Below are 12,998 nucleotides of genomic sequence, written 5' to 3'. Positions count from 1 at the left end.
AAAAACTACGGCCTTCATTATGGATTACACCTCAACATAAAGAAAACAAAAATCCTTACAATTGGACTAATAAGCAACATCATGATAAACGGAGAAAAGATTGAAGTTGTCAAGGATTTCATTTTACTCAGATCCACAATCAATATCCACGGAAGGCAGCAGTCAAGAAATCAAATGACATGTATTGCATTGGGCAAATCTGCTGCAAAGGACCTCTTTAAAGTGTTAAAAAGCAAAGATGTCACTTTAAGGACTAAAGTTAGCCTGACCCAAGCCATGGTGTTTTCAATCATCTCATATGCACGTGAAAGCTGGATGATGAATAAGGAAGACTGGAGAAGAATTGACGCCTTTAAATTGTGGTATTGGCAAAGAATATTGTGGTACTGGCAAAGAATGTGCAGTTGGACTGCCAAAAGAACAAACAAATCTGTCTTGGAAGAAGCACAGCCAGAATGCTCCTTAGAAGCAAGGATGGTGAGACTATGTCTCACATAGTTTGGACATGTTATCAGGAGGATCAGTCCCTGAGGAAGGACATCATGCTTCGTAAAGTACAGGGTCAGTGAAAAAAAAGGAAGACCATCAACGAGATGGACTGACACAGTGGCTGCAACAATGCGCTCAAGCGTAACAATGATTGTGAGGGTGGTGCAGGACCACGTAGTGTTTCGTTCTGTTGCACACTGGGTCACTATGAATCAGAACTAACTCAACAGCACCTAACAACAACAGTGTCCAGAACAATAAATTGCCTCCAGGCAACAAATTTCTGTTCTTATTCCAGTTGCCCGCAAGTCGATTCCAACTCATAGTGACCCCCCATGTGTTTCAGAGCAGAACTGCATTCCACGTGGTTTTCAATGGCTGTGACCTTTTGGAAGTAGATCACTTGGCCTTTCTTCTGAGGCATCTCTTGACAGACTCAAATCACCAATTTTTGGTTAGTAACCAAACGTTTAACCATCTGAGCCACTCAAAGACTCCTTTCCGTTCTTATAAGCCACTGATTTGTAGTGCTTTGTTATGGCATCCCTGGGAAATTAATACAGTGGGGGAAAATTCAAGAAATCACTGAAGTACGAGTTCCTTCTTCATTCTCACATTTTAACTTCTAAAAATGCTTTATCCTGAGTCCATAGTTTCACCTTACTGGTGGGAATGCCTCACCCTTAAAAAGGATAATGTAATTTTTTTGGCGGTGGGGGGGTGGTATCTAAAATGCCATGTGACTAAATCCAAGGAAGAGGTTTTATCACAAGTTCATATATTAACTGGAATTAATGTTTCTCAAAAATGTGCTGTAGTAATTTTAGAATGCCACAAGTCTTGTTATACATCCTGTGTGTTATTTACTTAAAACAATGTAAAGTGGAGTGTGGCAGTCTGTTACACAGGAGGCCACCAATGAACTACATCTTTTGATTAACACTCTTTCTTATTCCCTCCTCCCTTTGAATCTGGGGTGGGCCTGTGACTGGCTTTAACCAACAGAATGCAGTAGAAGTGATACTGTGTTAATTCCAGGCCTAAGGCTTGGCCTGGCAAATTCTGCTTTTGCACTCTTGGGAGCCCTAAGTCACGATATAATAAGTCTGGTTCTGCTCCTCAGGAGGCTATGTGGAGAGAGGGGCCCTGTGTCACCACAGATAGTGAAGGCCAGCCATCCTACCTGAGCCCCCAGCTCACTGACCAGCTTAATGAAGCAACATCAGTAACCACTAGCACAACCAGCAGAAGAGATGCCTAGCTGAGCAAAGCCCAGATCACAGAATCATAACCAAACGAAATGGTTATAGCCAGCCATTATGTTTTAGGGTGGTTTATTATGCTGCAACAGTTAAAAAAGAAAAAAAAGTTAAAAAGTATTTGGCTAAAATAACGATAAAGTATAGTACTCTATAGCATTTTGTTTCACCCAACAAATTTACTATTTGTTATTTATTAAAAACTCATCATGCACACAAACTCTGCTAAACAAATGCAATCTAACACTTCTAACAAAATATCAAAAAGCATATGATCTCTAAATTTATTCATCCAACTGAGATTTTAGGCAGGTTCTTACTATTCAAATATGTTCCCCGCTATAAATTATTTATTGGAAAAAAAACTATTGTTTTCCTTTAGGGGTAACATTTTCACTTACACACATTCAATATACATAAATGGTATGTTTCTAAATAGAAAGATAAACATAGAATTTTATTTATAAATATAAATATAGAAGTATGTTTCTAAACAGAAAGATAAATAAGAATTTTTCCCTTACCTGAATATAACATGTAAGGACTCCTGTTGCATAAATGGGGACTGTGGCTTTAGTGAGGACTCCATTTCCTGCTGAGGAATCTAAAATCATTAAAATAATTTTAAAGATCTGAGTATGTAATTTTGAACACAAAGAAAAAAGTCATGATACAATTGTATTTAAAGTCACAACTGTTTACCAGGTTTACAAATAAATATTATTACTACTTTGGAAAATAATGTGATTAGAACACATTTCTACTGGTTGTAAAAACACAGCTTAATACTTCTTTTTTTTTTTATTTTTATTGTGCTTTAAGTGAATGTTTACAAATCAAGTCAGTCTCTCATATAAAAATTTATACACACCTTGCTATATACCCCTAATTGCTCTCCCCCTAGTGAGAGAATACGCTCCCCTTCCCTCCACTCTCTCTTTTTGTGACCATTTGGCTAGCTTCTGACTCCCTCCACCCTCCCGTCTCCCCTCCAGACAGGATGTGCCAACATAGTCTCATATGTCTACTTGATCCAAGAAGCTCACTCTTCACCAGTATCATTTTCTATCCCATTGTCCAGTCTAATCCCTGTCTGAAGAGTTGGGTTTGGGAATGGTTCCTGTCTTGGGCTAACAGAAGGTCTGGGGACCATGACCACTGGAGTCCTTCTGGTCTCAGTCAGACCATTAAGTCTGGTCTTTTACGAGAATTTGGGGTCTGCATCCCACCACTCTCCTGCTCCCTCAGGGGTTCTCTGTTGCGTTCCCTGTCAGAGCAGTCATTGGTTGCAGCTGGACACCATTTAGTTCTTTGGTCTCAGGCTGATGTAGTCTCTGGTTTATGTGGCGCTTTCTGTCTCTTGGGCTCATAATTACCTTGTGTCTTTGGTGTTCTTCATTCTCCTTTGCTCCAGGTGGGTTGAGACCATTTAATGCATCTTAGGTGGCCATCTGCTAGAATTTAAGACCCCAGACGCCACTCTCCAAAGTGGGATGCAGAATGTTATCTTAATAGATTTTATTATGCCAATTGGCTTAGATGTCCCCTGAAACCATGGTCCCCAAACCCCCGCCACTGCTACGCTGGCATTTGAAGGGTTCAGCTTATTCAGGAGATTTCTTTGCTTTTGGTTTAGTCCAGTTGTGTTGACCTATCCTGTATTGTGTGTTGTCTTTCCCTTCACCTAATAGAGTTCTTCTCTACTACCTAATTAGTGAAAACCCCTCTCCCTCCCTCCCCCTTCTCATAACCATGAAGGAATATTTTCTTCTCTGTTTAAACTATTTCTTGAATTCTTATAATAGTGGTCTTATACAATATTTGTCCTTTTGCAACTGACTAATTTCACTCAGCATAATGATTCTTCCATGTTATGAAATGTTTCATGGATTCATCATTGTTCTTCATCGATGTTTAGTATTCCATTGTGTCAATATATCATAATTTATTTATTCATCCGTTGATGGGCACCTTGGTTGCTTCCATCTTTTTGCTATTGTAAACAGTGCTGCAATGAACATGGGTATGCATATATCTGTTCGTGTAAAGGCTCTTATTTCTCTGGGATATATTTCAAGGAGTGGGCTTGCTGGATCGTATAGTAGTTTTATTTCTAGCTTTTTAAGGACGTGCCAAATCGATTTCCAAAGTTGTACCATTTTACATTCCTACCAGCAGTGTATAAGTGTTCCAGTCTCTTCACAACCTCTCTAACATTTACTATTTTGTGTTTTTTGGACTAATGCCAGACTTGTTGGAGTGAGATGGAATCTCACTGTAGTTTTGATTTGCATTTCTCTAATGACTAATGATCATGAGTATTTCCTCACGTATCTGTTAGCTACCTAAATATCTTCTTTAGTGAAGTGTGTTCATATCCTTTGTCCACTTTTTAATTGGGTTATTTGTCTTTTTGTAGTTGAGTTTTTGCAGTATCATGTAGATTTTAGAGATCAGGTGCTGATCGGAAATGTCATAGCTAAAAACCTTTTCCCAGTCTGTAAGTAATCTTTTTACTCTTTTGGTGAAGTCTTTGGATGAGCATAGGTGTTTGATTTTTAGGAGCTCTCAGCTATCTTGTTTATCTTCTGCATTGTTAGTAATGTTTTGTATACTGTTTATGCCATGTATTAGGGCGCCTAGCATTGTCCCTATTTTTTCTTCCATTATTTTTATCGTTTTAGATTTAGGTCTTTGATCCATTTTGAGTTAGTTTTTGTGCATGGTGTAAGCTACAGGTCTTGTTTCTTTTTTTGCAGATGGATATCCAGTTATGCCCAGCACCATTTGTTAAACGGACTATCTTTTCCCCATTTAACTGACTTCAGGCCTTTGTCAAATATCAGCTGCTCATATGTGGATGGATTTATGTCTGGATTCTCAATTCTGTTCCATTGGTCTATGTATCTGTTGTTGTACCAGTACCAGGCTGTTTTGACTACTGTGGTGGTATAATAGGTTCTAAAATCAGGTAGAGTGAGACTTCCCACTTTGTTCTTCTTTTTCAGTAATGCTTTACTTATCCGGGGCCTCTTTCCCTTCCATATGAAGTTGGTGATTTGTTTCCCCATCTCATTAAAAAATGTCATTGGAATTTGAATCAGAATTGCATTGTATGTATAGATGGCTTTTGGTAAAATAGACATTTTTACAATGTTAAGTCTTCCTATCCATGAGCAAGGTATGTTTTTCCACTTATGTAGGTCTCTTTTGGTTTTTTGCAGTGGTATGTTGCAGTTTTCTTTGTATAGGTCTTTTACATCTCTGGTAAGATTTATTCCTAAGTATTTTATCTTCTTGGGGGCTACTGTCAATAGTATTGATTTGGTGATTTCCTCTTTGATGTTCTTTTTGTTGGTGTAGAGGGTCAGCTTAATACTTCTTGCATAATCACTATTTTTCTAGTAGATGGAAAAGAACTTTAATAACCAAAATCAGATCTTATACTCTTATTTCCATAACCAGAAATCAGGGCTTTAAGAGTCTTCCAAGTACCCATATAGGCAGGGATATCTAAAATTTTATGCTTTCAGTATGCAGTGTTTAGTAAAATGCCAAGGCACTCAGCTCAGAAGCAGACATCTAGATATTATTTCTGTTTCCAGGTATAAGGTTCTACCTAGTTTCTAGTACTAGCTCCAGAGTCCCTCCTGTATTCTCTTTATGGTTTTCCAGCCAGCCAGAGCCCGGATTTCTTTCATGGTGGGAGGAGTCATGCTATATAAAGCAGGGAGAGAAGGGAAAATCATCCAATCACAGGTGAATAACCTGTGACTATTTATAAGAGATTTTCTTGTGTAGTATCTCTAGACTATTTCAAAAGAAAAGTTCCAGAGATAATAATGTTTTCCAGACATTACTTGTTCAAAACGTTATTTTAAGAGGCCTTGAGAAAGCATATGTCCAAAACAAACCTCGTCAATATTTTCAAACTTGAACTACTTCCGCAGAGAGCCAAAACGGAGCAGCTTTCTAAGCCACTCAAACCAAATCACTAAGGTAAGAATTAGGTAAGAATTATTTATACATTTAAAAATCAAGCAAGCTATAAAAAGAGGGGATGCAGGGATCTAAATTTCCTTTCTTTTAATATTTTCTGCAACTTTTTCCTAGAAACCGGAAAACCACACAAGATCTACACACAAACAAGTTCTTATGCCAATGGTGTTGTTACTATACTTCTTAAGACAGGTGAGTAAAAACTATCACAGAAGGGCTGGTGCTGCCCATTCAAGCCTGTAATTTGAAATGTCATGTTTCATTTAAACATTTATATATATTTTGCATTCTTTTCCATGATGTTTTTATTTGATTTTTTAAAGTTTTAAATAACTAATTATGAATAAGATACATGTTTATTTTGTAACTTTCAGTATCTTGAATATACTACTTCAAACCTCTAAGGGTAAAAGTATCCAGTTTGGGAAGCTCAACCTTAGGTCAATTTAGTTACAACAAAAGTAGTGGCAGTGTTTTTATTGTTAGGTGCCATTGAGTCATTTTTTGACTCATAGCGACCTCATGTGACAGAGTAGAACTGCCCCATAGAGTTTTGTTGGCTGTAATCTTTATGGAAGCAGGTCCTTCTCCTGCAGAGCTGCTGGGTGAGTCTGAACAGACAGACAAGGTAGACATTTAATCGAATTGAAGGATTAACTCAGCATCACTTCATCGGAAGGATATTAAAAGGGACACAGTTGTAAAGCCAAAAACTTCATAATACATGTTTTCCTTTTCAATTGTACCTGCTAGATCGTTTATACAATTTACATATATCAAATATAGCATTTTTCCTAGGAGATTCACTTGTTTCCAAAAATAATAATGAACAACTTACCAATGTTTTCTTCAGACAGTCTTAAAATCTCCTGGAATTGAGGTTTTACCTAAGTAATCCAAAGAAAAGATCCAAAAAAGTCTCAGATGCAAAGGACTAATCAATGATTAAATAAATAAAATGTTATTACCACTCTATTTGTTTTACAGAGCATTGATTTAGGTAGTAAGAAATATAATCATTCTTAATTTAAAGGCTTAGAAAAAAAGGAGTTAAGTTACTAAAAATAACATTTTTAAAAATAAAATTGAAAGCAATTAAAAAAAAAACTATTCAAGTCAACAAGTATTAAGTTTCCCTCACTAAATTAAAATAACGTCCAAGATGACTGTAAATGCTTGAAAGTACTGCCTCCTAAAAGTGAACTCGGTGATAGAAAGTGTTATCAAGGAAGATATTACATGATTAGGCTTACTCAAAAAAAAAAAAAATTTTTTTGCTGGATTAAAAGGGAATAAAAAGGAAGCTCCATTCATTTGGGGTATTCTATAAGTAACACAGAGCCCTGGTAGCTCAGTGGTTAAACAGCTTGGCTGCTAACCAAAAGGTCAGCACTTTGAATCCAACAGCAGCTCCTTGGAAACCCTAGGTGGCAGCTTTATTCTGTCCTATGGGGTTGCTATGAGTTGGAATGGACTCAACGGCAACGGTTTTTTTTTAAGATAAGCAACATACTCATTACGTGACTAGATTTAGTCTTTCATAATAACTTCCTTAAAATTTAAATTTAAACATCAAATACAGACTTTAAATTTAATATTTTAAGTTAGAGCAAGTGCTCATTTCAATTTTTTATCACTGAAGTTACCAAGGATTTCAGGCAACTGTGCCAACCACTTACTATTCAGTGCTTAAGTGGGCTCTGATTTGCCTTTCTAAAAAAAAATGAGTTACTTCTTTTGGAGATGCCAAAAAATTCTTGCCAATCTTCATAACAGTAAAATTAAATTATATTTGTTTGACAATTAGATGCTGGTGAAAATGTAAAACGATCTTGTTTCTTCTACAGTAATATCAAGCTGTTTTTTGTCCTATAAAATATGTCAGAAACCCTGGTGGCAAAGTGGTTAAGTGCTACAGCTGCTAACCAAAAGGTCGGCAGTTCGAATCTACCAGGCACTCCTTGGCAACTGTCCTATAGGTTTGCTATGAATCAGAATCGATTCAATGGCAGTGGGTTTGGGTTTTTTTGATAGGTACGTCAGGAATATTATACTTAAAATTCATGTATTTGACTTAAACTGAGGGGTAGACCATTGTTAAAAGATTAATCTACAGAATCAGACTTACGGAATTAAAAGACATTGAGGCCATTTTCCATTTCATATGTGAGAAGATTAAGCCCAGATTAATTAACTTATTTTTTAAAGGTCACAAATATTAGTCAGCAGTTAACAGGTCAATAACTCAAGTCTTACAAATTTTGCCCAGTCAACTATACCACATTATATTGCTTTAAATGTTTCAGTAACTGCAAATTTAATAATAAAGAGATGCAGTAACTTTTAAATTTCTTGATTAACATCTGATTATAGCAACTACATCTTTTTATGTTTTTACTGGGTCTCTAAAGAACTAGCTTAACAATATGTTATGAGACAAATGGATTAACAGGATTAATGAAGAAACTGGGATCCAAGGACATTCTAATTTCAATATCTAAAGCTAAAAAATAACCTGTATAGGCAAATGTGACAAAGGATATTTTTGGTAAAGATGGAAATATGCAGTATTTATCTTGAGAATCCATGTATTTCTAAGAGGCAGTGTCCTTACAGAAAGTCTTATATATAAACTCCTGTGGTTCCATAATCGCCTGAGGTTTTGACCAAAGTGTCCTGAGGAAACAGCTGTTTCCTGAGCCTTTGGTAGAGCATCAAGGACCAGTAGCATATCCAAGGGACTGTGTCTGGGTTCCCAAGCTGACACCGCCTATGCTGAAAATCTTTGAGATACGTACAGTGAGTAGACCTTATTTCCAAGTCTGGTTAAATCATCTTATAATAATCAGTAAAGATAAGAATATAACCAACTGGAATTTTCTTTTACTATCATAGTATTCTGTGACAGTATTAGAGTAAAGGAAGGTCTCATGCTTTTATTTACTCTGTTATAAAATTAACACATTACATTTTTATGTGTCCTGCATACTAAAAAACATGGAAAACAAGTTTTTACCTTAGTGTTTGTAAAAATTTTGCCAAACGTCCGGCAAAGGCGCCAGAAAAATCTGGAGAATTCATGGACACAGGCAGTTGAAGTAACATTAATTTTGCCAACTATTTCTATAAGTTGTGGCAACCTGAATAGGAAAGAAAAGAAAAAGAGGCAGGGGTTACATATAAATTACTGTTTCCTTGCTAATTTCAGAAACAATGCAATCCAAAAACCTCTTCTGTTTTGCTCTTTATAGTCAGTAAGGTTTCAAAGCAAAGGACTTGTTTTGAACTGTTTGAAAAGGACTTAAGATTACAGTCTACTCTATCAACTTCTTAAAAATGAATTTTAACTGTTTGCTATAAAATTTCTGGAATCTTAATGCTACGGCTCTGAGTATGGTATTAATGAGACTGAAATCTATGCATTTGATTCCAGTTAAGCTTCACACAGAAGAAAATCAGCACGGCATCCATTTTAGCCTCTAAAATAGCAGTCTGGATGTGTGCTAATTCAAATCCATCACGCTGGACAAACAAGGTAGCAGATGGATCCTAGAGACATAATACAGCAGCACTACCTTCATAAATAAAGGTATACCCAGTGGTGTGAATCTTCTTTCCCAAAGAAGCTTACCACAGATGATGCCATGTTACATTGTTAAGTTCGTTATATTTTGTCCTTCAGTGCTATAGCTACTAAGTACAACGAGCTATCGTTCATTCAACCGATTTAGATACACCGGATGAATATGGAGGTGGGTAACTTACAATTGATTGACAACCCATAGTAAACTCTCCCAGCCTGTTGTACCCTCGTGCTCCAACTGGTAATCATAAAGTTGTAGTAGCACTGCCAATTGCTCACGACTTCCAATAATAGTAGATACATCTTGAAGAGGTGACATAGGCCGGGGGAACCTAGTCACTATAAATAAAAGAAGCAAAATAAATCACATGGAAAACGGCAGTTTGACAAATTAGCTATTGTGTCAAAATGAAAACAGACCCTATCCCCCAGATTTTTAATTAGTTTCTGGTAAAGTCAAAAAACAAAAAACTGAAACATATTAATCAAATAATTTTTAGAAAACAATATACTTATGAAATGAATTCTGGTCACATGCAAACAAATCGAACAAATAAGCACACCATACTGCAATGAAATAGCTGTTAATGAAGAGTAAAATTTCATTTACATTAAAAATGACCCAAAGATAAAACTCTTATCTAAAATATGGATTTGATTTAAATAAAATAAAAATATTTGTAATTCCATCAGGCTGTTTATATCAATAAAAAAGTAAATATGATAAAATGTCTTCTTTAAGAAGAAACTAATAGATTAACAGTAGAGAAAAAACTGTCTCACATACCAGAGAATAATGATATAAAATACAATAAAGCTTGAGCTGAACAGGTTTCATTAGTATTTAATCTCCAATATTAAATACTTTTATTTTTTTTAACTTCCATTGTTTGATAAACATTAACATAAAACGTTAAAGCCAGTGACCAGTAATACAATGCAAGGTGCACTATAACTATTATAACCAGAGTTCGGTTATGTTTTTAAAGTTTGGGGAGAAAATTTTAAAAAGTTACTCCCAAAACTATGTAAATAAAACATGAATACTACTAGCATATTTTAAAAGTTTGAACATATCGATAACATCTGTGATGTTACAGATAGTAATTAGACCCTAGGTTATCAAGGGAATACTTTTTGGATGCGTACAGCACACTAACTGGTCATTAACAAAAGAAACTACTACTGGACCTACTAATATAAGTCAAAGAAACTACAAATGGGCCAACAACTCCTATATAACGACAATCACCTTGAAAAGGCACAAATAAGCATATAGCATTTTCTTGAACATACTAATGGCTTAGTGATAATTATGAAACATGACAGAATATGAAAAAAGCACCTAATTAAAAAAATGCTCAGAACAAAGATAAAATTAACATGGTATTGCCTTCCTGTGATGCACCAGGCCTTTAACAATATACTAAAAGAAATAAAGGTTATCCCTTGCTATCTGAACTAAAGAATTAAATAGATTCAGAAAATTTTTGAATAAATCCCTTGCTATCACACCTTTACTGTTTGCTATCATAATAAACAAAGAAATAAATTTGGATGACACAGTATCCACCCCTCACTATCTCAGCTCTCTACTTGAGTTCTTACTATCCCCACTCAGGAATGTAACAGATGGGACAGTGAGAGATATTTGTGTTCCATATTTCTATACCATGTCAAAATGTATCAGACATAAATTCAAACAGGGTTCTATTACATTGGTCATAATTTGCTACACTAAAGTGGAATGAACGTTATTCCTTATTGGAAAATAATGGAAAAATTAAAAATAAAACAGATATGTTGAGATTTGCTGGAGAAAGAGTGGTGTCCAAAGATTTAAGGGTAAGTTTACAGAAGAAGAATGGTGTCAGAAAATAAGTTATTATTTGAATAGCTCAGTTATTACAGATAAGCAATCAGAATGTTTCAGGAGCCTCAAAACATTATTTAACAGTGATTTAAAGAAAATTTGAGCATCTAATATATAATATATAATACAAAAAGGTCCCAAGAATGCCATTTCAATAGGCTGGCAAAACACTAGGCTTTTATTGTCAACAAAATAACTACAATTATCCAGCAATATAACAGCTGTTATGAATTGTTAGTATATTTCCCTCCACAAGAATGTAAGTCCTATGATGGTAGTGATTTTTGTCTATTTTGTTCATAGCTGAATGATTACGGTTATACCCCAAATGCCTAAAATAGGGCCTGACATAAATACTAGTCAATCTTGTGAAATAAACTGCTAATAAAAATATTTGTGGGAAAACAAGTAAATCTTCATTTTCAATAAATTATACCCCATCATATGTATGTGTGGAAACCCTGGTGGCATACCAGTAAGAGCTACAGCTGCTAACCAAAAGGTCAGGAGTTCGAATCTACCAGCACTCCTTGGAAACCCTATAGGGCAGTTCTACTCTGTCTTATAGGGTTACTTTGAGTTGGAATTGACTTGACAACAAAAGATTTGGTTTTGGTTTGTATACGTATGTATGCATGCATATATACAGGTAGATATAGAGAGATGCATATTCCCTAAATAAGGATATAGTAAATGCTCATTTATAATAAACACATTATATCCTAAATGAGAGCAGAATAAAATCAACTTTTATAACTACTGATAAAGTCAGGGAGTCAAATTAAGTCGAGAGGAAAAGAAAATGAAAGATTATTTTTGGTATGATGGTGACATAATCACAAGAAAAGGTCAAATAAACACTAGAAGGACAATGTACATAATGGATTAAACTAAAGCCCCTGTTTTTAAATTTCTCTATCTAATCCCAGTACAGTGCTTGGCAAGTTGACGTTCAGTAATTATGTGATAGGCGAATAAACAACCCAATGATAGCAAGGTAGAAAGAGAAAAAGGGGGAATTAAAAAGTTAGGAATATCCCTAGGCAGATGATGCGCCTTCATGAATAAAGTGATAGAACCTGAAGTGACCAGCTGTGAGTTCTTTGTGAAATCTTGTCTTAAAAGTCGGAATTTTCATTCTCCTCAATAATATCATTTAATATATTAAACTCACTCCACCCATCCACTCTCAGTTCTTCAAATAAAACTGACATGCCAGTAGTGTACATCATGTTTATCTTGTGGCTTCATGTATCCTTGGACATAGTACTTCATATTCCAAAGATAAAGATTATAGGTAGCCCACGGTTTATTTGAAAATGGCAATTCTAAAAACATTAAGGGTCTGTTGATGCTCTTGATAAGGAGCCCTGGTGGCACAGTGGTTTTAGAGTTTGCCTGCTAACTGAAGGGTCAGTGGTCCAAATCCATCAGCCCCTCCATGGGAGAAAGATGTAGCAGTCTGCTTCTGTAAAGATTACAGCCTTGGAAACCCTATAGAGCAGTTCTGCTCTGGCCCATAGGGTTGCTATGAGTCGACGGCAATGAGTTTACGGGATGCTCTCGATGTTATAATTCTTTGTCTATCAGAAGCCAGTAAGAGGCATGGATAATTTCACAAATCTGAAAAAGCTGCAAAGGGATCTGAGGCACAGTGACAGCTTGTCTGTAGCCATTTATCTTGGGGGTTAGGTACAGTGGGGCTGCCTACTGCCATGTATCAAAGGTTACTTACTGGTAAGCTGGGCAGTGAGATAAGAAAATACTAGTCTCTGCTATCAATTCCATGTTATTT

The 12,998-nt window shown here is 35.8% G+C and overlaps 1 protein-coding gene across 5 annotated transcripts in view; it reads right to left on the bottom strand.

Moving 5' to 3' along the window:
* The window catches only part of RELCH (RAB11 binding and LisH domain, coiled-coil and HEAT repeat containing), a 145,220-nt gene that overhangs the window by 34,081 nt on the left and 98,141 nt on the right, over positions 1–12,998 (bottom strand). For all 5 annotated transcript variants that reach the window (XM_049902141.1, XM_049902142.1, XM_049902143.1 and 2 more), the window contains exons 17-20: positions 9,513–9,669; positions 8,764–8,887; positions 6,586–6,634; positions 2,273–2,352 (exon numbers count right to left, since the gene is read on the bottom strand). In XM_049902141.1, coding sequence (XP_049758098.1) covers positions 2,273–2,352; positions 6,586–6,634; positions 8,764–8,887; positions 9,513–9,669 — 410 coding nt within the window. The remainder of the gene's footprint in view (positions 1–2,272; positions 2,353–6,585; positions 6,635–8,763; positions 8,888–9,512; positions 9,670–12,998) is intronic.

Source organism: Elephas maximus, chromosome 11 (genome assembly GCF_024166365.1).
Source record: "Elephas maximus indicus isolate mEleMax1 chromosome 11, mEleMax1 primary haplotype, whole genome shotgun sequence".
NCBI lineage: Eukaryota > Metazoa > Chordata > Mammalia > Proboscidea > Elephantidae > Elephas > Elephas maximus.
The sequence above is the reverse complement of the archived record's forward strand: the minus strand, read 5'-3'. Positions and strand labels throughout refer to the sequence as shown.